This window comes from Ambystoma mexicanum, chromosome 8 (genome assembly GCF_040938575.1).
Source record: "Ambystoma mexicanum isolate Mex_15411 chromosome 8, UKY_AmexF1_1, whole genome shotgun sequence".
NCBI lineage: Eukaryota > Metazoa > Chordata > Amphibia > Caudata > Ambystomatidae > Ambystoma > Ambystoma mexicanum.
The window spans coordinates 325878806-325906543 of NC_090929.1; the positions used below are offsets into that span (position 1 = coordinate 325878806).

General features: G+C 44.2%; 1 protein-coding gene across 1 annotated transcript in view; it reads right to left on the bottom strand.

The window, feature by feature from the left end:
* Positions 1–27738, bottom strand: part of PAXX (PAXX non-homologous end joining factor) — a 98826-nt gene that overhangs the window by 15937 nt on the left and 55151 nt on the right. The window contains exons 3-5 of the mRNA XM_069609745.1: positions 5935–5984; positions 4039–4229; positions 2691–2768 (exon numbers count right to left, since the gene is read on the bottom strand). Coding sequence (XP_069465846.1) covers positions 2691–2768; positions 4039–4229; positions 5935–5984 — 319 coding nt within the window. The remainder of the gene's footprint in view (positions 1–2690; positions 2769–4038; positions 4230–5934; positions 5985–27738) is intronic.

Genomic DNA, 27738 nt, shown 5'->3' on the forward strand with positions numbered 1-27738 from the left:
TTGAGGGTCTGTACCGGAAGGTGGCTGCAAAGCGTATATCCAGACCACATTTTAGGAGTGAAAAATAAAGTGCACAGGGCGGGTGGCCCTGGCAGCGTTCAAAGCAAACCATTGCAGAAGGTAAAATCTTCACCTCCATATTAAAAGCAGACTTTCTTTCCCACGTGGAGCCTAATTCGGTTCTGGGAGGCTCACCTGCGGCAGAAAAAATAAAATCACAAATCCCACGAATAAATTGCCATTTCCAACTCCGTTCGATTGCACTTTGACATCTTTATGTATCGATTTACAAATGTTCCGCACAGCATGCATAGTGCCATGATACTTGCATCTGGCCATCAATGGCCAGGCGCTGGTGACCATCATGTAGGCTCTTCTGGGAGGAGTAAGACCGTCAGGAGGACAGTCTGGGGCGACACGTCCATAATGGACGACAAGGCGCCGACATGTAGGAGCCAGCCAATAGCAATGCCAGCCCAGCGACACAGAGCAAGACAGCAGCAGAGGACACGCTCACGGACCGGCTTGGACAGTAGGCACCCAGTGGACATGCCCAATGCCCAATGCGCCATGCAAGGCCTGGGGAGTTCCCGCTTCCCCAGCCTTGCATGGCCCGTTTAAGACTGAGTTATAGTGTAAGGGACAGGAGTAGGCTTTTGGACTGTGGACAGTGATATTTAGTTGACAGACATTCTGACTGACCCCTTGGGACTTCAGTTTGAGGTAGGGTAACCCCTCTTGGAGCAAGGATAGCCAGGTTGACGTGTAGAATAGTGGTTACTGGTTGTCTGCATTACAGCCATAACAGGGTTCAGAATGTTCATATTCAGCAGATACTTTGCATACATTTAAAGTTGTAAGGCAGAAAATAAAACAAAACATACATAGGCATGAAATCTGACACGCCAATACAGTGACTACCATTCCGTTGGATGAAAGGACCATGTGTTGCTAACAGGGTAGCAGATGTCACATGTGACGGAGAACACCAGACTCTACTGGGCTTTGCTTTTACTTTATAATGTCAGTTACATTCAATTGAAGAGAAGAGACTTGAAGTCACACAATGTAATTAGCAGAGAAATGAATGCCCACCACTGGGTTCATGGTGTCCCATGGGAGTCATTGAGTAACCTTAGCTGCTGCACAGCTACTGCTACTCACTGTTATGCATTGAATGTACTCCATTGACTGTATTACTGTAATATCTTCACAGCAAGTGTGATTAAGTGATTCCAATGCAAAGGGTGCATGTGATCTCCAAGCGCAAATATACCCGTTAGAAATCTAATCTTCCCAGAAAGAAAAACTGAAACACCACTAAAATCCCTTTCGATTTCAAACGCATTAGGTCATTACCACAGTGTTCGCTTGCTAGCCATTACCACAGTGTTCGCTTGCTAGCCATTACCACAGTGTTCGCTTGCTAGCCATTACCACAGTGTTCGCTTGCTAGCCATTACCACAGTGTTCGCTTGCTAGCCATTAGCACAGTGTTCGCTTGCTAGCCATTAGCACAGTGTTCGCTTGCTAGCCATTAGCACAGTGTTCGCTTGCTAGCCATTAGCACAGTGTTCGCTTGCTAGACAAACATGCTTTGCATTTGTTGCAGCACTACTGAGAACAAGCCGAGTGCCCCTTAAGGACTAAGCAGATGTCAGTTTCACTAAGATGGTTTGCTGTGTTTCTCAAAACTACAGTAGCAACACTCAAGGGGTGGGGGGCTATTTGGCCCACATCACTATTCTAGTACAATGAAAATGGGCAGTTGACCGAGTTGTGACTTCACAACACTTAAACTGTCTGTGATAGTTCCACTTCGGCTTGCAAGAGCATTCCCAATAAAATGGATATATCTCGAATGCAAAGGCCCAGGTGTATAATGTGCAGGCCTAGACTGGCAAGAAATTCTGGCTACACCATTCGTGCAGGGCATGGGCATAGTGTCGCCCGAACACAAGCATTGGTTTATTTTTCTATGCGTTGCAAAAAAAACGCTCCATTCTCAGTACCAAAGATGCAGACTTTTTAAGAGGGGAACGAGAAGCAGGTTGTTCCGGTACAAATGTTACATCAACGCAGAAATGACAGTGCAGTTTAAGCAAAGACAACGTAATTCATCAATTGAACCTGTGTATGCAATGACAATTACTTCATAAAATATTAGGGAATTAAGCGTTTGTCACTACAAAGACAATAACAGACAAACATCCAGAAAGCCACTGGACGAATCAAAAGGCAAACTCAATAGAGGTTGGCAAAGAGTCAAAAGAAATACTGGGGGGCGGGGTGGCGGGTGTAAAAGGTTGTATAGTTGGGTTCTTGAGATGCAAGAAGGTTATGAGAAGCTACTTCACCGCCCGACAAGGTGCCACTCACTGCACAGGTTCTGCGCGATGCAGAGGAGCAAAGTAAAATGACTCACCACAAAGACACTGCATGGTGGGCTAGTGATCTTCCGCACCCTAGGGTTCCTAAAATCTACAAATCATACAAAGGTGCTGCTTTTTGAGCACATGCCACCTCTTTGATGCTTCCAGTTTCAAAACGCCAAACCAGGCCCTGTGAGGATTATAATTTTGTTTAGGTATGCTATTTTGTGAATCTGTTCTAGTGTCAATTACAATAGTTTTGGGGAATACAAGGAGCGCAGCAGAATCCAGTAGAGGAAAGGAGTTTGTGGGCACTACCTGGCATCAGCATCCTTTGGGTCTTTGATAGCAGCTTCTCGGGACTTGCGGAGGCAGCTGCAGCAGCGCCCTCTGCAGCTAGAGAGGAGAAACACAAGCATCAGCAAGTCGGAGAACAACATGCTAAAGGCATCTGTCATTGAACACGGTTTTCTGCTGCCAAAGTCAGTGCCCCCCCCACCCACCTTCCTAATAGCTTCTAAATACTGCAGTTAGAGGGCTCACACATTAATGCTCAGTCATTCCCAGTCTAACTGCTGAGGAGCTAAAACTACTCAAGGCTGTACTAGAAGTCAACGGCCAAGTTGACTGCAGCTTAACTGAAAGGGTCAAGTCATTTTCAGCAAAGAGGAGTATCTGGTCAGCCAAGAAGCACTCAATCATCAATTTAACACAGCAACAAGAGGTGGGTCGTGCCTCTTGCTCTAAAGAGAGTCTCAGAATCCAGAGGGCATAATGTAGTGATTGTTGGTGCACTTTTCTCCAATGCAAATTGGCAAGGCTTAAATCAAAAACACACTGCAGACCAGACTCGAGCAAATTATACTTTGGAATCCAGGATAGCAATAGCACCAACGGGCAATGACAGACAGGGCCTCTGCTTTCAGCCCAACGGCAGAGACGAACTCTACTGGCTCCGTCTAAACTTACCCTCCAATACCACATTCCTCTCAAGAGACAGAATATGTCCAAGGGAAGAGGCCCTTCAAGAAGGAAAGAATGTGGTGGTGATGGGGGGTTAACAGTGACTTAAGGGCGAAGAAAAAACAGGAAAAAGAGATAAAGAACAGACTGTTCAGTGATCAAATTATACTGGATGTTGAGGCACATTGAAATTTCAGCAAGCCTTAGGGTCGGCTTCTTCCACAGACTATGTCCTCGTACCAGTAGATCTATAGATCCACAAGATTCTACAAATTTGAGAAGCTGGAGCACCCAAAACAAGGGGACATTAGTTAGCCCATGACCCCATATTAGGATGTAGGTCAATGATTAAAGCACCCACCCCAGACAAAGGTCTTCAACCTGCAGGATACAGGGTTAAACTCAGACCGTCATTCTTTGAAGCTCAATCGGGTCCAACTAATTTGAGTAATAATGCCCATTATCACAGCGATAAGAAGGTCAGACCAGAAAATATAAGCAAACATCTGGCACTTTGCAAAGTCCAGACAATAAACAAGTAAAAAAATCAGCATTCAAGACACAGGGGTCTAGGCACGCCTGAAGGAAGGGTTATTGAAAATAAATGCAGGGGAAACAACCATCAGCAAACAGAAACCAACAGGACCGGGCCAGGTGGGAGAAGCACAACAGTGCTTACATTGTCCAGACCACAACCACCTACCGTGAAGCTGCTTCTCCAGACTGCTGGCTCGATCAACAAGACTGAAGAGCAGGGCCTGGACTTGGGCTTTGGCTTCAGAAATGGGCTGCTTGAACAGATCATAGGTCACAGCCCAGTTATCGTTCTTGATGTTCAGGTGGGCTCGGCCATCCTGCAGGGCTAGGCTGGCGTTTCCATGATCAAAGGCTTCCCTGGGGGAAAACAAGGAAATGACAGATGTCAACCCAATCCTCAAGTGGTGCCGGAAGCCGCTACTGATTTGCAGACCCTCACAGGTAAACACCCGGTATCAAAGCGATGGGCAGGACATAACATGCAGTGCTAGTGGCGAGCAGATTACTTATTTCTTATGGTGTGCAGGAAAACATATACATTTGAGAGGATAAAGTTGCACTCACTGCAAATGGCCAAGCTATTTTTAAGAGGAAGTGATCATTAGTTGCAGGAGGAAAGTATGCAGAATGTTGATGGCTAGGAGTTACTTCATGGGTTGTTGTGCGTAGGAGAGAAATCATTCAAGGATCTCTCCCATGCGATTTCTGATCTGTGTGAGGGAAGCTTGTACCAGAGCTGCCTACTAGAATGTGCACCTTTTGCGTGCACGAACCATGCACTGCTGCCATATGCACTCTAAACCATTTGGTAGGAAGCTTGCAATAATGCCACGCGTGGCCTCTCAATTTTCTGTGGAAAGCGCAGACCTCCAGTCTGTGATGGACCCATCTGGAGCGTGGTAGGGAGCATTGCATTACTGCCCTTCCTGTACACATTCCGGATGTGCATGGACTGCGTTCACAACCTTTGCTGGGGGGAGCGTTCACGGCAGTCTAAACCGCATCATTCTGCGAACCAGCTTAAATTTGCATTGCTCGCCCTATGCTAGACACCTGTGTGGTGCCTGGTGCGGAGGAGGGTGCGGGGCTGGGGTGGGGGGGTGGGGGGGGGTCTTGTGCAGATCTCTGCGCGCAGCACATGTGGAGTGTGTGAACCATGCGCTGTAGAGGCTTTGTGAATGAGGGATGATTCAAGTGCAGCAGTCTGCCCTACACATGTAGCGTGAGGAAAGCTTGCCCTGCTGCACGTACCTTTTCTATCTGGGTGAGAAGCCGACAATTGATATGCGAGAGTAGCTTACTCCGTCCTTACTTACACTGCATGTGTGCCTTAAATAAAGAGGACGTGCAGCTTGGTAGAACCTATAGCAACCTCAGCACTGGATCCACGTCTTGCCTTTGGTTATAGCCGGAGTGTGAATTTGTTTAATGTGCTCTACAGTAAACATGTATATGAAGATAAAAGTACCACTCTGAGAAAGAAATACAGATTCTTTGTAAATGGAAGTAGTATTCTCGCACAAACCCGTATTGGGATTCATGAACCAATACACGAGATCATGAAGGCTAGGATCATACGACACATGGTAAAATTGCTGCATTGTTGGAAATGAACTTGAAGATGTTCAATTCACTGTGGGTGCCTACAGAAATACACCAGCAAGAGGTAACAACATGTGAAGGAGAACACTAAACCAGATCAGACAGTCGACGTTTCAAATCATTGAGCGGGAGGCTGAGGGCCAGACGGAGGCTGGCCAGCATCAACACACCGAGCAATGAGACTGCCAGAGTGACATCACCTATGGCCTTGCCCCAATAAGTAAATCATAGGTGGAACACAAAGAAAGCCTTCAGCTGTTGCATTAGTTCCAAACAGCCCAAAGCCAGGAACCTCGCAATCTTCCGGTTCGAAACAGAATTTCACACATTGGGACCAACGGGGCAAAACATGATAGAAAAAGCATAACTACTAGCACAAACATGCAGAGCGTGGATGGCTAAAAATCCAGAACTGGAAACTGGACTGCATGACCTTGGAGTTTATGGCTGGGAGACTCACCTGAACTTCATGCTGTAGTCCTCGGTGGAAGTCGTTCCACTCCGATACTTCTGTGACAAATAAAGGAAACAGGATTCAGGAATTAGATTTGCAAGTGCACCAATCAACTAAAGGCATTTGTTCACCAACTTGTGCCTGCCTCAGTCAAGGTTTTTCCCCAGAGTGTTAATCTAAAAGAAGCTCGAGATCCCGCAGTGATCATCTAAAGCATTTGTAGCTCTCAAAGTGAGCCACAGAAACTGCTCAGGGTTTGCAAGGAGTGAAGGGCCTGGCCTAGTACAGAACTCAGATGCAGCTCTGCGCAATCTTCTATTTAAATTTCACATTGTTCTATAGACGTATCAAACCATTAACAAATTAATAACTATGACCTTCAGAATTGGACTTTCCAAAAATACAACTTGTGTTAACATGAATCAACCTCTTTTTTACACAGCATCCAAAACACCTGCCCCATTTTTCATCACACATCTCAAGTTTCATCCCACAATGCAAGATCACGTTCTCCATTATAGACATCCCGTACTTTTTTAAATCCCTTCTGACCCCAAAGGGGTTTATTAGATTTCGATTATTTGAGAATCACCTTCTTGGCAGCCATAGATGCTATAAAAAACCAGCACTTTTCTGCATAAGTCAAGTCAGTAATAAAGGGTATCTTCCCCCAAGATCGTAGTTTCACCAGCATGTAAAACCCCAAAACATTATGGGTCACTTTGCCACTTCGCTCCATAGAGCATGTACCTTATTGCATTCCCAGACCATGTGTTCCAAACTACTGATCCTATGCTTGCAACCCCAACATGTCAGAGTCCCTCCACCCTCTCAAACATTTTCTCTGAGGTCCAAATAACCCAGTTTAGCTCTTTTAGGCCAGTTAAAGGACACTAGTGGGATATTGCGACAGATCTTCCCACCTTCCTCCATCCTGGACACCAGGGTGCAAGACCATGTTTCAATAAGGAGAGGATTTCCTTTTTTTGCCCTCAGTAGAATATTGTATAATGTAGAGGAGATGCGTTTTTTTTCTCCAATGCAATGTCCATTAAAGTTTGTCTCAAACCGACACTTTAATACTTATGCTCATTTCACTGACAACTTCTAAGTACGGTGTTTGCTGCATGTACAATGCTCCAGGCAGTTATCTCTTGAGTCTTTCATAAAGAATCCAAGCCTCTCCTAGTAGAGACCCCAGCCATTTCACACCTCCCAGGTACCAATGGGACCAAAATATCATCGTGTTATACCGTATACCCGGGTTCAACCAGATGGATGCGCTGACAGAGCGAAGTGTATTGTGGCCTAATCATTGATATTTCCATCAAACGGGGCCTTACAAAATCTGTAGGATGCGAGTATTCATCTAGCCGTTTACCCGAGCCCTCAAGAACACTGTGGGTTTCAGCGGCCCCATCATATTTGCTTCTTCCTTAGACCAAACATCAGGATTATCTTCCAGGAATGGCATAATATGCAGAGCAGTGAATGCTAGTTGATCAGCCTAAAAGTTGGCAACATTCATCCCTCATCACATGGTAGTCGCATTTTCCAAAGTTTCATCTGTGGCGGATTGTCATCCCAGAGAAATGTTTGAATTAACCTGTCACTATCCATCATCTTCCCTTCTGTTGGAAGCAGCAAAAAATAGATTTGTGATTGCTGTCATTTTCAGGGCATTAACCTTGCCCCATAGAGACAGACTTCATTTGGTCCATCTCTCTAAATCCGATTTCAGTCCCGTTATTATCGGGTCCATGTTTGTCTTCATTACGTGATTAAGGGGAAATCTGAGCCATATGCCCAGGAGATTTCATTGAGTTTGACAACAATCGAAGCGCTGTTCCAGAAGATTTGCCCGATTACAGGCACAAGAAGCTGACACGGCATCTGATTTCATCAAGTTGACTTTGTAACTGGATATTTTCCCCAAAGAGATCTATTCTCTCCATCAATGCTGGCAGTGATACATCTATATTTTGAATCACTGGTAACAAATCATCTACATATAACCAAAGCTAATTCGCTCATCCGCGCCGATACAAGCCGCCAGTGGTTCCATTGCAAGCACAAAAATCAATGGCGATGGAGGACACCCCTGTCTTGTTCAATCAAGAATGAATTTTTCCAAGTGTGTTCCATTTGTTAGGATCGTCACAGAAGGCTTAGAACACAGTAGTTTTGGACATTTCGGAAAACCTTCCCCAAAACCCATTTCTCTCAGTGTAAAGAAATCTCTAAATGCTTTTTCAGCATCTATTGACAGAGCCACCACTTCTCCAGTATTCCGACAACTTTCTCGACGCATATTTATTGATGAGGGTCTTCCCTTTGCAAAACCTGGATTGATCTGTGTGCACCAATTTCATAAGTATCTGCTCAAGATGCCGAGCCAGTTGGTACCAATCAGGCTACTTGGATTAGAACTTCCCAGTAAAGTAGGAATTTTGTCTTTTAGTGTGAATGAAATAGAAGCATGGCGATAGAAGCGACGACAACATATTGACAGGTACTCTTAATTTGGGAACCCAGCCTGTCCGGGAGACCTTTAATGTACCCTTGGAAGTCAATCCGGGAGGAAATAGGGCAGTGAAATTTAGAAAAGAAGGCTTCTCCTTAAATCTTAAACTTGAGTGTTTTTTGAAACAAGTGGATGAAGTAGGCCCATCTAGGGCTCGGTACCCCTTTAATTATACAGACCTTATTTGTTGTGTGGAAGCACCCTGTCCAACGACAGCAAAGGTTGGGGGTCGCCACCGCATGAATTTGATGAATTAACCCATCTGAAAAAGAATGAACTTAAGAGCGCAATTGCAGCTATTAAGAAAGGTCGAGGAGATTTGCAGGACATAGCCATTAAATGTGAATCCTTGCAAGATGAATATAGGAATTAGTCCAAAGACCAACGAGCTATGAAACTGCAAAGAGATGGGGAAATCCATAGTAAGCTCAGTCAGGGCCTCAGAATAACGTGGTCCCAGAGAAAGAGTGGTGCTCTCACTTTGAGAAGCTTTATGGCCGATTACCTGGGTTCAATGTGCCCTTTATTCTTCAGGAACAGTGGAAGCTCACTATGGCTAGAGAAAGTATCAAAGACTTGATAACTAGGGCCTCGTCCTCAAGAGCTCCAGAGCCGAACGGCCTGACCAAAATCGATTTTGAAATCAAAATGTCCGAGCCTGGTCTGCTGTATTGTTCAATCTTCTTGCAGTTTGAGGAGACACCTCCGTCGTGGAGCTTGGCTATTATTATCCCGATTTTCAAAGGGGCGATCGGGCGCTGGCAGTTAACTATCACCCGATTGCCCTTCTTAATGCTGATAGTAAGATCTTCACATCTTTAATTTTGGTAGAACTGGAGGCATGGGCTGAGGGGAACAGCATCCTCCAGAAAAAGACAGGGTTTATGAGAGGCCTCTACATCCCCATATGGGGTCCTAATGCATACTTCCAATTGGAAAATCTTGGTCATAAGGTGGGCCGAACCTTTATGGAATTTGGCTAGACCTGTCCCTGGCCTATTATACAGTTAACGGAAACAGGCTGTGGGCGAAGCTAGATGCTTGGGGTATTCCGCCAAACTGTTCGTCATTATCAGGCACCTCCACAGAGACACAAAGATCCAGGTGAGATTGGATGCTAATGATAATCTCTCAGGCTTAGCCCTGACTGGTAGAGGTGTTAGGGAGGGTTGTATCTTGGCTCCCTGCCTATTTAACCTCTACATCTAGGATCTGCGTAGGGCCCTGACCTTATGTGCGCTTGTTTCCCTAAGATCAGGAACCAACCACTGAGTTGGTTAGTATATGCGGATGTGGTCTTTGTGGATTATACACCAATAGGCCTTCAGTTCCTCATACAAGGGAGAGATACGCAGCCCTCCAAGACAAGTGTATTGGGTTTCTCTAATTCAGGAAGGCACATTCCCAATTTTAAATGGAGGTTAAGTGACCTTGCCATGCCTGTGAAGTTTGAATCAAATACTTGGGGCTGTTTCTGTATGCAAATCCTTCCGTCTCAACAGTAATAGCTCGCCTTAAATCTGTAACTGACCAATTGATCAGTCAGATGATAAAGAAGGTGCTAAATGTCTCAAGCATACAATATGAATTGGGACTGTCCTCTATGGGGGCTTTATTGGAGCAAATAGTGGCACCAAAACCCTCCATTGTAGCACCAAAGAGGGGGTTCTGGTATGAGGATTTGGCTGCCCACATCAACCAGGGAAACTCACCCGAACTGTTAAGAATAAAGGCAACCACTCTGAACTGCCTGGTTCGTTCGGATAAAAGTCAGAATGTCCTGGTGGGGAATCCGGAGAGTGTGAAGGATGTAGACTGTATTAAAACAATTGATGCAGTCAGAAATCTGAAGCTCGCTAAACCCCTCTCCTTTGATAAATCTAGGGGGCTTATTCCCTCGATATTTAATTAAAATTTCCTGATTCTAGGAAGAGAGCCAATTTTCAGGTTTCGTTTAAATATAATCTCTTGACAGGTGAGGTAAGACCCTGGAGAGACTGGTCAGGCAAACGTGGAGCCGGAATGGTGCAAACTCGCAGGCACATAGTGATTGTGCAGGAATGAAAGAAGTGAGAGACCAATCACTTTCCAATTTTGTTCAAAACCCAGATTGGCGTGGTGTTCCACAACAGATTTTGGGAGAGAGTGACTTCTGGTCATAACTCTACATTTACTAGGGGGGTTTTAAATTTTGTTGAGGTCGGCTGGTCAAGTCACCTTTTTCTGACATTTGAATATGTATTTTTATTTATAACACTAATGTAAATTTATGATATAGATCACCTGTGAACTGCTTTAATTCTTTTTTTTCTGGAATCTGTAAAGTTGTTTTGTTAAAAGCTGTAAAAGCGGCTAAATACAATAAAAAAAGAAATCTAGAAGCTTGGTGTACTAATTCGGCTAAAGTAATTACTTCTACCGATTTCTTATACATTATTTAGACTGTTGGCAGCTTTCCCCCCAATTTCTCAGTTGAAACATCATCCTCCAATGATTCCTTTCATTAGTATTTAATCTCTGTAAGGTCATAGTATGCGAAGGTCGGCTAAATCATCTCCTTTATGTTAGTGGCATTCAGTATAGAGTTCATAGTATGCCTGGAATTATTGGTGATTTAATCAAGATTATATGTTATACCTCCATAATCCTTTTCAATTGCACAGATGGCATTCATTCAGCTTGAGCAATCGATGCGCTAGCAGTCACGTTTTACTCCACCTTTGCAAAAGGCACATCAAGTTCTGAACAGTGCGCACTCAACTTTTTCAGTACATAATTTGTTTAGTGCATTTTTTTCTTCCTAATGAGTGCTTCACTTTTCTCTTCATTTGGGGAATTAGCAATTCTTTTTCCTTAATTTTCACTTCTACTTCAAGCGTCTGTATTTGCCGCTCTTTTGTCTTCAGCCTCGAGACTCCAATCATGCATGCAGCATTTGAATGCCTCCCAGACCGCTAAGTCACTTTCCCATTTCTGGAAATTGTCTATGAATATTTCAGCTTCTTTTGCCAATTGGTCCATAATTCCACCCTCTTCCAAGATGCTTGTGTTAATTTTCCATTTATAAAAGATTGTGATGCGTGATCTATACTTATTTTTAACATAGTGGGGGCATGGTCAGAAATACGTATGATGTCAATTTTACTACTGATCCAGATTTGTGCAATTCACCCAGCCGTTAGCATGTAGTCTATCCTACACGATACCCCATGAACTCCTGAGTGACTACTATAATCCCTGTCATTTGATGTTCAAGTCTGCAGATATCTTGAAGTTTAAATTCCTCCATCAGTGCCTTCAAAGAGATACGGTTTCTACGCCTATTCCCTCGTGTTAACCATTTACTTCTATCCAATAATGGGTTGAGTACCTCGTTTAAGTCTGAGCCTAGTAGGATATTATTTGTGTGGTGTTGCAGATGCAGAGCCAAATATTTTAAAAATGAACTTTCACCGAATGTAGGCGCATTACAAACCGAAACATTAAAAATTACATTACAAACCGATCAATTCCTTGTGTGTCCAACAAAACAATTCTCCCAGCGTTAGCCATTGCATGCGTTTACCGTTATTGATAAATTCTTTCAAATCAATATCACTCCTTGTGCTTGTAGTATAGGAAGTATATTTGTGCCACCCAGCCCTTATACATTATCTGATTTTAGTCTTCCTTCAAATGAGTTTCCTGCAATACTACAACTACATAATAACTATGACAAATGGCGGACTGATATGGACTTCCTCTCCATTTCTACTTCAGTTTATGCCATTAAATGTAATTTGAAATGGAGGCCGAGTAGCTTTACTCACGATAAGCAAATTGTGCAGTTAGCATCAAAAGCCAATAGTGGTCCTTTCATTGCCTATCAATTGGATTGCATCCTTAGACCATCATACATTGTGGCATATCCAAGTAGTTGTGTGATACGACAATATCTTCTCCTGAAATATAACATTTGTGTGTAGACTGTGGTGATGTCATCAAAACCCTGAAACATATTTTGTGAAGGTCTGAATTTTATAAGGTCCAAGTACATGAAGATGTACAGCAATAAAATTAATTACACCGATTTGTCCTCTTTATGGTCTCATTTATTTTTTACATTTATAAAGCACACAAGGCGGCCCTTGGGCATCACTTTCATTTTACGTTTTCGGTGCGCTCCAAGCCCAGAAAACCTAAAATGAAAGGGAACAAGCAAAGGCACTGGAATTACAAATACAACGTTGTTGTATTTGTGATTGCCGTGGTTAGAAAACCACGGCAATCACAAATACAACAACGTATTTGTGACTGCGGTGGCTTTTGCTTTGAGTCTCCTGGGCTCCCCCGGTCGGGGGAACCCAGCAGACTCAAAGTGAAAGCCGCCGCAGTGTGAAATACAACGTTGTATTTAAATATGCTGCGGTTTTCTTTCTACGTTTCTCGGGCTCCGGGAACGTAGAAAGACAACTGCAGCATTTTTAATTATGTTTGCTGTGGCTTCAGGGTCGGGGAGCCCAGGAGACTCAAAGCTGAAGCCACAGCAAACAAATACAACGTTATAAATGCTGCAGTTTTCTTTGTAACTTAGAAAGAAAACAGCAGCATTTATTTTCCAGTGCTTTTAAAATAGAAATATAAAGCACTTACCAGCAGCAGGTTGTGTTAATCTCTGCTCTCCGGCAATAATGAAGCAACAGCCACCTGCTGGTAGCTTTTGTGTATTACAGCTGGCTGGCTGTTGCTTCATTAGTGCCGCAAGGGCAGAAATTAACACAAGCACAGGAGGCTCATCCATATCACAAAATGGATGTCTCCTAGTGCTTTACATCTGTGACTTTGAGCCTCGTTTGCTCAAAAGTTTACATAGCAACTTTCTTAATGAATATTTTTTATATATATTTTTGATGATGGCCTATCTTTTGAGCCAATACAATTTTTGATGGCACCATTCCTTTAAATAAATAACTATTTATAACTGAATACTTGAGTGTAAGTGTTACTTGGTTTCTCGTATTTGCGAATGTCATTGCTACAGCTCACATTTACCCCTCTTGACATAGGCCTGGCTGCTCAGTCACACTACCAACTTGTGTAGTGTTACTTCAATTTTTACCCAACAAGTCCCAATCCATTTACTCAGGGGCAACCACCTCATTATACCCTTTGTGATCCAAGCACCATCGAAAACAGCCATCATCCTACCTAATAGTTCTCCTTTTCCAGCTTGGAGGCTATCAACAGTGTGGACCTTAAAGTGAAACTGGAAGCCACAAAACCATCAATCACCACCCTAGACTAAACTGGCATAGAAGAAACAGAAACAATCCTCAATTGGATCAGGAAGACAATAGATGACATCACACCAGAAAAACCTTTCACCCCATCAAGAAAGAAAGTCACAAAATGGTCCACACCCCACCTCAAAGAAAAAAAAAAAACAAACAAGAAAACATATCAAAAGGCAGATTAGACTATACAAAGCAAAAAAGAAACCCTATAATAAACGGATCGCAAAAGCAGGCAATATTCAGAAAGAACTGTTCAACATCCTAAATGAGAGGAGAACAACCAGATACAACAAAGCCCCGGTCCCTTCACAAAAACTGTGCAACAAACTAGCCAATCATTTTTAAGAAGAAAAAAAAAAAAAACCAACAGCATCCAGCAAATCATACTAAGTAGGCCACACTACCCACAACCTCAACCAACCAACATTAATCACAAACCAGACTAAGCCTCCCACCAAATCTCAAGGGATAAATTCAACAGCCTGCTGAACAAAAGCAATAGAGCAGATTCGCCAGCAGATCCCTGCCCACCAGACATCTAAAAATCCATCCCAGCAGTCAACATCGGCATAATACTACCTCAGCCTCTTCAATCTCTCACTAGCAAATGGAACAGTGCCACAAGCCATCAAATCAGTCTACAGAAAACCGCTCCTTAAAGATACATTGTGTAACGTGGAAGACCTCACCAACAACAGACCAAGACCTCACCAACAACAGACCAATCTCAAACATTCCATACCCGGCAAAGCTACTGAAAACCTTTGTATATGAACAGCTCTCAGAATATGTCAAAAACAACCAGCTACTAGATCAAGCGCAAGTAGGCTTCAGACCCATGAGAGAATGTACCGCTATCCATATGGGGCGATCTAAAAACTAACGCAGAAACCACACAAAGACAGCATTAGTCTCTCTGTCTCTCTAGCCTTCGACACGGTCAACCATGACCCCTCATCAAAAGACTAGAAGAAAGAGATAAGCAAAACAGCCCTTCTATGGCTATCATTCCTGAACCATCCAAAGTGGTCAAACATTTTAGAATCCTAATGGACAACGAGCTAACACTTGTACCACAAGTCACCACACACACACACACACACACACACACACACACCCCCCCCCCCCCCCCCCCGTCATGTCAAGAATCGATTACGCCAACAGAATCTACCTCGGAATGCCAGAATACCTGTCGAGGAAACTACAACTAGTCCAGAATGCGGCTGCAAGACTTCTCCTTCAACTCATTTTAAGAGACCATATCACACCAGCACCGAGGACGCTATATTGATTGCCAGTCAAAAAGCAAACCACCTTCAAACCACTCTGCATAACACAGAGCAATGCACGGCCAAGGCTCAGAATTCATCCTGGTGAAAATCATCCGCAAACCAGCACAACTGCTTAAATCCAGAAACGACATCCGACTCGAACCAAAACAAAAAACTTGGGAGGATCAGCATTCTCCTGAATAGCCGTAAAACACGGAACTCCCTCACAAAGGAAATGCGTACAACAGACCACCACCCAAATTGCAGGAAGCTGTTAAAACCCTTGTCCGTTAACACCAAAGCTGAAGAAAACATCTCAAAGGCAAAATTCATCCACCGCATAACAAGTCAAATACACGTAAAGGGACCTCCCAAAACTAACAGTGAACCCGACGAGGACCAAGTTGGCCAACCCAAAGTGTGGCCACGGTACAGAACCTAGCCGAATTTGATGCAACTGTCAACCAACACTACTAAAAACTCAATATTCTGCATACTCACCCTAAAAATCTAAACACACCCCTACATCTACCGCACCATAAATTGCACACTCCACAACACCCAAACACAAGTACACACAAAGCACCCATACACAATCATACCTTAACACCACATGACGTCTACCAACCAAAATCGCACCAACAGTCAGTTACCGGTTTCTCCGAACGGAAGCTGCCAAAAGCACATCCAAGCTCCCTTGCTCTTTTCCCTCTCAATCCCACTAACAAACCCCCCCGCCAAACACTCCTATTGTGGTAAGAAACCACACAAGTGGCAGCAGTGCATGGTACAAGACCAGATAACATAACTTGTATATGATCTATGTCTATCCCAATAAACCTTACAAAACTGCATACCTGTACAGACAATAGAACTTTAAACATAGTTTCGGGGTGCGGATACAATGGGGGTGAAAGGAGAGGCATTCCTTACACAGCAGATATCACTTAGATGGCTTGCATTGCTTACAACTGCTTCAGAGCTTCAATAGGATCGATCCTCTGAGCTTTTACTACCCTCTGGTAGAAAAAGTTTTAATATGGCAGGTTTCACCAAAATAGCTTTAGTCTTTCTGTCCTTGGTCATCGCCTGTCATCGCCTTGGCATCTCCAAAGGCCTTCCTTTTATAAACTACTTCCTTTGGAAAATCTGGAAATATGGCGATATGGATACTGCAATAAATAACCTTCCGCTCCCTATGGCCGCTTTCAGGAATTTTTTTTTCCCCTCTTTAGTACTGATCTTAGTTAGGAACCAAAATATAACCTCGCGAGGCCTAGTAGATAGTGGGTTACATTTTCCATCCCTGTAAGCAAAGTAAATATCCGATGAGCTGAGTAGTCCATGACCATATTATTTAGTTATTATGGAGGTTAGTCATTCATACATTTCTCTTCCTCCTCATTTTCTACCAAACCCAGGCGGAGATTACATTTTCAAGTCCAAAGTTTTGGAATTCTCTTGTAATCTGGGCATCTCACCTCAGGGCATCAAAGCTCTGAAGCTTCCCGCCATCTCCGTTGCCAACCCACATGTGTCTCTCTACCTTCATGAGCATGTTCTCCAATTGACCCACTTTTGTGGTCCGGTCCATCAAGGAGGCCTTCCCCATCTCCTAAATTCTGCGCCGCCTTCCGCAGTAGGTCGCCAAAAATCTCCTTGGGGCCTAGCATGTCCTCCTGTAAATGAGGTATCCGTTTTGTTTTTTGGGCAGTAGGGTACTCCGCAGCATCATTCATATTCGTTTTGCTACTCCAAGTACTTGCGATTATCTGTAAGCAGAGAGAGCAGGAGCTGAAGGTTTAAAATGCTCCCTTGTCAACCTACATTCCAGAAGGAGTTCTGCGCAGTCTTGAAGGATGCTCAAAGCACTGTTCTCTGGTTTTCCCCATTGGTAATAAAAGCAACAAGCAATAGCAAACCGATGGCAAATATTTGGGGGGGGGGGGACTAAAACCAATTGAAAGCGATCAGAAAAGTACAGCAATGGGAGTCCAGAAGAGGTTTTCTTTTAATTGATGTGCACAACCTACTAAACTAAAGCACAATTTCACCATTAGGAATCAAATATTTGGACAGTATAACATTTTTGTGATGAATGTTAACTTAATCCTGACTGTTGAAACATAGGGCAGCTCTAACTCGGGGCTCTCAATATTCATAAAGCTGGTTATTAATCGCATTAAACGCCCCCGTATGACTAATGTGGAGGGAACTAATCAGCTGACACCCCCCCACCCCAATCAATATGAAGGCAATTGATACAAGACTTCTATATCATCTGATGCTCGATTTCCACAGCTTGTGGTACTTAATATTGGTTGACAAGCAATAAAAAGAGCGACCACTACCGCCCCCTCCCCCACCCCCCAATTTAAATGGTTTAAGTAAAAGTGTATGAGGGCATGTTGCTACAATACAACGAAACTCACAGAAATGTTAATTAATATTGTAGTCCCACGGCGAAGTTCATTCTTTACTTCATTATTACCGTTTATATTACTTAGAAATCAGTGTTCCACACATGATTTTAAAAGGTAGTATAGCATTAACTATTGTGGGTTATTGGGTGTCCTATTTCCCCCCACCCCCCAAAATTAAAAAATAAAAATGCATTTTTACCCAAATGTTCCCCTTCAGATCAGGAAGTAACGATGGCGTTTCCTGTCTCTGGCAATGCTCTGCTGGTACCACTCATCTAAACATACCTTTGGAGCTGTGGTGGTAAAATCACGGAGCAGGGCTATTGGGTCATTTTTTGTTGGGAGCATTTTTAATCACCATTTTTATTTGTTTGGAGTATTTACCTGTTTCTAGAGTGTACAAGTGGCTGGTACAATATAGCATGTGTTATATTTTAATCACCTTGTCTGGGACGGAGGGGGGTACTGGGCAGCTAAAGGGAGTCTGCTTTTCCACCCACTCTCCGGGTTTGCAAAGAACAGTTGTGGCAGGACATTCAGACGGCCAAGTAAGATGGCGGCCACAAAGTCCTGAGGTGAGCAAATACAGGAGACCAGAACGATGCCAGTGCACAAAATAGACACTGTAGAGTTGAAAGTTGGACTGTTTGTGCAAGACCTCCACCAGGTGTCAGCAAGAGTGGGGGGGGGGAAGCGGAAAGAGTAATGTCTGACAGACGATAACGACTCCACTGCAATCTGATGTACAGCTAATGCTTAAAAAAAAAATACAATAAAAACAGGCACGTTGGACGAATGAATGGACAATGCGTAAGGAAGAGCGAGAAGAAGCAATATATGAAAGAATGGCCTTCAGGAAAGGAATGAAGGGCCCTCTATGGAACTGTTCCTGGAAGGATGGATGAGGTAATGGAAGGGCCCAAGCAGGCTATCCTTTTTGATAGAAAGGGCCCATTTGTGTACAGAGCAGGGGCCCACAGCTGGGAAGACCACCCTGCCCCAAACCTACGGGTGGCAATGGTCAGGCTATGGTTCAACAGGGGGGGGGGGGTAACAGATGCTTCAAGTTGGGGGTGGGGTTGGGGGTGGGGTCGGAGGGAGAGTTCAACGGAGTTGTGGAAAGTGTTAATATGGCAGGTCTTGCATCCCAGGCAGGGGTCTCTCCCCTCCACCCCCCAGGGATCAAAAACAAAAAGTGGTAATGGGAGACTTGCAGTACTGCCACAGAATATGACCGCCATTATCGGAAAGGGGAGTTGAATTGAGTCAATGGCTTGAATGATCAAATAAAATGGGGATTGGCCTCTAAATGTCTAAATATGTACAAAGCGGATATAGAGCTACTACAAGAAACATACCTGAAGGGCATATTAAGCAGCTTCCCGGGTAGGGGCACTATAGAGAGGTGGAACATGCAGGATACTATAGGGGATGAAAGGGTGTTGCCATCACCATCCCAATGGCACTCTGAGTTGTAAAAAGGAACCAGCAATGGAGATATATCCTGATAACGGGAGAGTTATGGGAGGAGTAGTATAGCTATACTGAACATATCCTCCTGCACCGCCAACCCCCAATCAAAGTCCCTAAAAAGTGATTCAATCCTTGTTGGCAACCCATGGAGCGGACTTCACGCTGGCTGATACTGGGCGGCGATTTCAATGATGTAGTGTGCAGGGAGTTAGACCGGACCACACACAGGGGCGGGATACCCCAGACTCCAACTCGGACGGCAACATCCATTGAAGGGATTCTCGTTTTACTGGGGGCATGCGCATTGCTTTCCCGAACAGACTTCCTTTGTACCTTGCAAGGGGTCAGACAGAGTTACAGAGGCAGAATACCTACAAAAGACGAGAGAGATGGAGAGATGGCGGCAAAGCGGGAGCTACTACATTGGGCATCGAAGGCCAGAGTGTAGAAACGGGCGACAAAGCAGGGAAAAGGTTTGCCTGGTTAGGAAGAAACAAAAATAAGAAAGATGAAGACTCTAGATGGATCAGAGAGGTCGAGTCGGCAAGGTTGTCATGTATCGTGGTAATCCATAAGAGGGGGAAAAGGGAGCCGTGTTCTTCATACCGGCCGATCTCATACAGTGAAACCAAAACCCTGGCAAAATATCTGGTGAATAGCCTAATTCAGGTAATAGCCCATCTCATACACTCGCATCAATGTGGATTTGCCCCAGGAAGGGCCACAAGAATGAATATATGTAGGTAACACAACACGTTGGCAAATGTGTGGACACTACAATGCCCACATGCAATTATGGCATTGGACTTGCAAATTCTTACAAATTTCACTAGCACTACAGGGCTGGTTACTTCACCTACTCGCCCCAAAAAATATATCTCGCCCCTCCAAAAATCGATTAAAAGAAAATCCACATTTAAAAAATAAATAAAACATAAAAGTGCACGTCCCCATTAATACATAGCATATTTGGCGCAATGCTCCCACCCAGTGGCCAGCCCCCGCACAGTTAAACGTGTATTTATATACTGCAAAGAGCATTTCTTTGCAGTAAATGGCAATAAACGGTCCTACATCCCTGTACACGCAGTGAAAGGTGAGGACAATGCAAATTGTCCTCTCCCTTCCTAAAATCTCCCCGCCAATGCGAGTGGGCAAGGACATTTTGTGAGCCCTCCAGGGTGAGAGTAAACTGCTTCATGTGCCGCAGCTTCCTGCTCCAAAGAGGAACTTGAAAGGGTCTGCACCGCTACCTCTCTTGGCAATTGAACCGTGAGCTGAGATAATCAGGTCAGACCAATAAACACCACAAGGGCTTTGGCTGGTCAGGGGGGTTGGGAGGATCTTATATCCTTGTAGGCAGAACGGCCTATCAATATAAGAGACCTTCGAATTTGGAATATACAGAGGTCTAAAAAAATATACTGGAATAATTCAGTGAAAGGGCGCCAAAGCGATCCCAGATATCTTTACCACAGGCCCATTTACATCATATCTGGGGTTTAAGATACACAAGGAGGAAGAGCAATTCATGCAGAATAATCTGGAAACGATCCTTTAAAGATTGCAAGACGGTGCCCAGCACTGGCTGGGCTTGCTTGCCTTTGACCCTCATAGGGAGAGTTGATCCATTTAAAATGATCACACTGCCCCCGCTGTTGTACATACTGCAAAATACCCCGATGAAAGTTCCTAAATCTATATTTATCAGTATTAACTCTATGCTCCGTGGCATCTTATGGGAACAACAATCCAGAGAGTTGAAAAAATTTCATAAGATCAGGGAGGGGGAACAGGGAACCTGATGTCATATTATTGGGCATCGCAGTAGGTCATAGCAAATGAGTGGAAATTAAGGGCGAACACAGCCCACACTAAACTGGAAGTAACCCTAATAGAGACGGATCCCTGCTGCAAATACTGTACAGAATCCATAGAGGGGAAATGCCTACCACCAGCGGAGAGAAGGGCCATAGAAATTAGGAGAGCGACTTCATGAACGCCCTGGCGTGGAAAGGGATAATCACAACATGCTCACTGTTATGGGAGAACCCAAATATCCCTGAAATGCATCACTTGGCAAAACACCAGAGATGGGCAAGTATTCGGATTGTTGGAGTCGCAGACATCCTGATACAGGAGGGGTTTGCAACGATTCCTGCACTACGTGAGCCACATGGGACAACACAAAGTGATCTTTCCACTCAACATGCTGACCCCATTCGGGGGAGAGATTGGCATTCTCAACCACACACCCTGGAACTCAACCTCCTCACTGGCAAACTGGGAAGGAAGGCGTTAGCAGCCCTGTTGCAGGCAATAAATAACTACACGTCGCCAACATTGGCTAGAGTTAGATCCAAATGGGAGAAGGATCCAGGCCCACCGGAAGAGGAAGAGGAAGAATGCACAAATACTGTGGGAGAGGCCAATGGAGCAACGAGGTTAAGGCTGGTGCAACTCAAGATGCTACCCCGAGTGGACTACACTGGGGCAGGAGTGCACCGGACGATACTGGTCTGAGAGGGAAGAGGGAATTTTCTTCCATCTGCTATGGGGTTGCACAAGAATGAGAGACTACTGGGAAAGGTTTTTTAACAGTGTTGACCCGGTTGGTGGGAAACGATGTCCCAAACTAACCCTTATCCACATTTTCGGGATTATAGGAGCTTGGGCGGAAATAAGCAACTGATTCACATGGAACTAAAGTAGCCAAGAGAGACCTGGCAACAAAAGGGGGGACAGCAGAGGTCAAGTGGGTGGAAGGAATGGTATCCAGTAACAGGAGTGGTCCAAGCAAATTTCAATGAGGGATAGTGGGACTTGGTTATTTCATAGGAGCGCATACAAGCAACAAGCAGAGGGTAAAGGGAGACAACACATGGGGAGACAATATAGATCGGCTACACAAACGTTGATTGAATGAGGATTGGAGGGTACAAGCTGAAGGGCATGGGGGAGGGTCAACGGGAAGAGCGGGAGATAGATGGTTTGCAAGAACTGCCATTGTTATTTTTAGTAACATGTTAACCATCTTGCAATTTTCGGGGGGGGAAATAAAAATGATGAAAAAAAATAAGGAAACCCCAAAATGGCAGGCAGCACATGGTAGGACTGCAGTGTAAGCAGATTCAATTGAACACTACAGCTAAGTCAATGCCTAGTCTGGGATGCTGAGGGAAACCCTTATTGATATATTTGTATGTCCAGTTCGTTTATTCTGGATGACAACCCTTATATAACACACCTCTTAGAATCCCCCTGACCCCAGTGAGCCAAGAAGTAGGTTTGTTTTGCAAATTAAAAGGTTTATTTGAAATTTAAACAAAATATATATCACACTTATAATAAATTAATGTTTGATAGCACTTGTGAAGAGGATAGTGATCAACAATGGATAATGTTACAGTGGTACACTCTTTTTGATGGCTTAGAAGTGATAGAGAGGATAAAGTAGCTGAGAATGCTCTTATGGCTTCAAGGACAATGCAATGATGAATGAAAATGCAGTACAGAAAATAAACTTGATATGACTTCAACAAAAGACAATGTAATCACTTTTCTTTGACAATTCACCCCCCCCTCTATGCGAGGTAAAGAGATGGGAGGAAAGCACACAGTTCCCAGGAATGCAATCAAATATAATTCAGTTACCCCCCCTAGCAAGCTTAGAGGAAAGCAGGTAGGAGTTTTAAACACAGGCAAGATACTTTGATGTGGTTGCAATTAAGTGAAAAATATGCTAAAAATGCTTAATTCCCTATAGGATGTTCAGGGTGAGTGAGAGATACTTAAATTAATTCAGGATCACTTTAGCAATGCTCTATGAATGATTGTCAGGTTGTACACGAATTTCAGCAAGGAAAGCAAGGACAAATATTTTTACACATGGCTGAAATTAAGCAAAACTTCAAATCGCGGCAAAATTAGTCGTGTGCGATTACGGAGGCACTATAAAGGAGTAGGAAGTCGGTTCTAGGCTCGTTGGAAAGCTTAGAATCTTAGCTTTAAGATGACAGTTAAAACTCGCTCCTAGCACAAACGGTTCCGGAGATACGGCCGATTTAGTAAAGGTCGTTTTTCGGATTTTAAATTTTAAAGCTCAGAATGACAGATGACAGTTTTCAGTTTTAAAGATGACAGAATGACACGATTCTAGGAGGCAGTTCTAATAGGCTAAAATAGTTTGGATTAGATTATTTTAAACTAAGAGATTGCTTTTGGCACAGTGCTAGCTGGGTACTCGCACTAGATTTTGGACAGGAATGCGACTTTGTCACCGATCGGGTCAGGATTGGCTGGACTTCTGCTAGCAGTTCTTCACAGCAATCTGGTCTCTGGTTCTCTCTGGTTCCGGATACAGCACTGCTTTCTGGATACTACTACAGGTTCTTGCAAAAGTTCTTGGCAAAGAATTCAACCAGCTCGCCCGGCTGTTGAATAGTTTGGTTGGTTTTGAGGCCTGTTGAAGAGGATTCAGCTTGTGGATTCAGGCCTCTCTGCTACAAATTCTGGAGTTAATTTCTGGTCTCTGGAGATTGATGGATTTGAAGTCTGGATCTCTGGATGTGAAGTCTGAAGTCTCCCGGCAAAGCGTCCCGCAAGAAAGTGGAAAGTGAATGTCCCTACCTGGGTTTCAATGTTCCTTTTATGTGTTTTGAAAATGGGTGTGTGCCTGGGCCTAACCAAGCCTGCCCCTCTCACTTAAGAAATGGAGTGTCAGAGTGATGCTGTAGGTTTTATGGTCAGAGGAACCTCCCCTAGTCAAATTGCACACAAATCTATTTCTGACCCAAATACATATTTATCTATGTACCATTTTTCTAATATTATAGGTCCAGTTAACATATTTTCTGTAGCACCAAACCATCTGATCCCTGTCTTTGTACGATGTCGTGTCCACTTATGACATTCTCCACTTTTCATCCAGATGACGACCTCTAAACCTTTCCAGATTTTACACAAATGTGCACCAGGGATATGGGTTTCAGATGATAAAGTGTCAGATTTTTAACATGCATACATTTGGAGTAACAACCTTTTTTTCCTGCTACTATCCCCAATAACATACCACAGGGTCCCAACACCTCTTAAAATGTGCACAGAAAAATCACAAGAATGATAATGTTATTTATATAATTTTTACAAGTCCGCACTATGAATTATCCATCTTTTTAAAATCATGCTCTGGCCCCAAAGGGGTGTGGTTTTCCAAAGCACATGGTGGAATTTCTGGTTTATCCACTTCCCCCAAGCTCAGTTTGACCTCACAGGCACTGCCCCTCCCAGTTTCTCCCAAGAGGAAGCCATGTTACAACCCCTCCAATATAACATTTGCCTGAGTCCAGGACAGGGCTTTGTTTAACTTCCTGCAGTCCCCAGGTGCTCCTCCCCTAATCCAATCAGAGAGGTGTCATCTCCTTTTGGCAGGGGCAGCAGGATGCAGCTAGGCCTGGGAAGAGTGGCCGAGCAGGTTTCTCCTGTCGGGGGTAGTTGTCAGGCAGAATTCAGCTAAATGTCACTCTAGTTCCCAGTTTTCTACATTCAAATCCAACTTACAATTTTTGCACATGCAGCTAGAATGCTGATTCTAAGTTCAAAACTATGACATTTAAAAAATTGCAACCTATGTGACACTCACAAGTAGGTCACTCATTTATTCTAAACATTTCGATTTTAGTGGCTTTAAACCCAAATTCACTTAAGCTGCTGACATCCCCAGCTATTTTTTTTATATATACATTAAATAATTACTTCCTTCAAGTCATTTCAGAATATAGTTTTACATTGTATCCACCTCTTAGCAAGTCTTTCCTTGGCCTGGTTTGGGTTCATTTGTTCAGTTTTACACAAAAGCCTGGTGGTTTTAAAACGTCGGCTTTCTGATAGTGGTGAGCACCAGTATTGCATCCATTTTTGACATTAAGAAAATGAATTCCCCACAGTTCTGGGTTGCTTTTGGCAATCAGCATTGCCCTTCCCAATGGTTTCAGGCCCTTTTGTGTAGCCCAATGGTGGTTTTAGGCAGTGCCCTCCTGTGCTCACAACATAGGCAAAAATGGGTGGCAGCCTATTCTTCATGTTTTCCCTGTGTACTCTCTGGGGAGTTCTGGCCATCATGACGTTTTCAATACCAGTAATGCACAGTTTTATGGTAGGGCTTGGATGCATGGGTAAAAACATCCCACAAGCCCCCCCTCTTGTGATGGCCATTCTGATCTTTCACTGATGGAACTCGCAAGATCTGGGATGTTCGCCTAATCTTCTTCCAATTCCGTAGATGGCACAGTTCAGCATCTTTTCCTCCCTCCAGTCGATCAATCAGTTCTCCTTGCTGGTCCTGATGGGAGGAATGGGCGGTACCCTGGGCCCCCTCGGATCTTTGCTCCCGGTCTCCGGGTCGTTCTCCTTGGTCAGTCTCCGTGGTTTCATCTCTCCTAGGATGATAAAGCAAAAGCGGCAATACCTATTCGTAGACATTTCTCCACCACCATTAATGGTGTGGCCAACACATACATTTTATACATCCGGTCACATTTTTCAGTCTTGTTTTAAAGAAAAGATATAACAGGAAATATTGACATTAGGTTACTATATTTTTGGTATGTGGAATATTTTAGGGTTGGAGCTTTTATTGATCTGGGGCGGCCCCCTCTGGGATTCCAGGGGATTCCTCCAGTTGTTGCAGAGTGTGCCTAGGATGGCAACACTTTAGCTGATTTATATGGACCCACTTATCTTCCCCTTCCGCCAGACTACCTTTGGGGATGCAGATCTTATAGGCCACAGGGGAGATTTTGTCTATAATTTCAAACGGTCCCTTCCATGTAGGCAAGGTTTTTCACTGTTTGGCCCGATTCCTTTGGAAATTGTATAGATAGACCATGTCTCCCACAGTATATTCCTTCCTGGTGGTCTTCAGGTCGTAGTGGGTTTTCATGCTATCAGCTGATCTTTCTAGATTCCGCTGAGCATAGGCAAAAGCATGCTGAAGGTGTTTCCTTAAATTCTCCACATACTCATGAGTTGTGGAGGCATTTATCAACGTATGCTCTTGGGTCCTGTAGAGCAAATGCTGGGGAAGCACCATCTTGCGTCCGGTCATCAACTGAAATGGTGACATTTTAGTTGCAGATGAAGGGGGTAGATCTGATGGCCATTAGGACCAGAGGTAATCGGATACCCTCACTTGGCCCAGAATCTGCCACAAACTTTTTTAAGATGCTCACAATGGTTCGGTTGTAGCGTTCTACTGCCCCAGAAGAAGCTGGCCTGTAAGCAATGTGAAGCTTCCTTTTAACCCCCAGTATCTCCCACATCTTTGTCATTATCTCGCTGGTGAAATGGCTACCTCTGTCTGACTCAATCCTTTGAGGTAGACCAAAACGGGAAAAGATGTGGTTAATCATCAGGGCAGCTGCTGTTTCTGCCTTGCAGTTTGGGACCAGGAGACATTCCACCCACTTGGTAAACAAGCATGCGACGGTCAACATGTACTTGTTTCCTCTAGACGAGCGAATTACAGGGCCTACGAAGTCGATTTGCAAATCTGACCATGGCAGTGTCATCCCCCTCTTTTGGAGAGGTGCACGGTGTGTGAGGGATGATGGCTGAAATTGTGCACACACCAGACACCCCTTCAAGTATTGGTCGAGGTCCTGCCCCATGTGTGGCCAGTATGCAACCTCTTAAGATTTCAAGTGTTGTATGAAACCCCCTTTGACCGGTGGTGGCCGCATCATGGGCGTGACTTTCAGGCTTCGGAATGAGGTAGGAACCACCCACTGATCATGGCCAGCTTGGGATTTCCTTACCAACAAACCGTCTTGGATTCGGAACCTTTTTGGACATTTCATCAACACTCTTAGGTCCTCTTTCCCAATGTAATCGGTATCCGTCAGGGGAAAGTTCTCAGGGTCCTGAATGTGTTGGTAAAATCCCCCTTCTGAGCTGTAATCAAATCAGCATCAGGGGTCTCCTTAATCCGCTGTGCAGTTGAAAGATCATTGTGAGCATTTGTCTGGGACCTAGTGATAGCAGTGACCTGGATTTCCCCCCAACAGGGACTCTATTTCTATTAGATCCCCTTGGATGGCCCCGGTTTTGGCCAGCTGATCAGCTAAGTCATTTCTAGTTTTGTCTGGTCCCTCTACTTTGGAATGACCCTTGTTCTTTTTCCAGTAGATGGTCATCCCATTCGAGGTGACCAGATCATCAATGTTTTGGATTAACTTCCCATGTTTCAAAGGTTTGTTATTAGCACATAGCATGCCTCTGGTTTTCCAGTTAACCAGGTGCTCCACGAACCCGTTCCGTACATAATACGAATCTGTGATTATGACCAGTTTGTGGAGTTGATGTTGGACAGCAGCGAGGATGGCTTGATGCACAGCCATCAATTCTGCCACCTGACTACTTCGGGGACCAATTTTGTATCCAGCGGAGGGTTCTGGAGACTCCTTCACCCATGCATTCCCTACGCCGGCCACCAGTTCTTTCTCCCCGTTGTTGTCAACATGGTAAGAGCATCCATCCACAGACAGTGGGCATTCCCTCACACTTGTCTTCTTCAAAGACTTTGTGCGGGGAATTAAAGTATGCCTCCATGTTGTCCTTGATTTTCGTCCTCGAGACAGTTTTCTCTGGCACAATTATGCAAGTCAGCCAGACCTTGCGCGAGGGGACTCTTCTTGTTTTGGCCATATCTGACCTCCACAGGAAAGCCTTGCATTGACAGAATCCAGGAAGTAATTAGGGAATTACTCACATTTCCGGCCCGGATTGTGCCACTTTGGAGGTATTGCAGAGGCTGGAGTGGAGTCTCCACTATGATGTGTTCCCCCTGG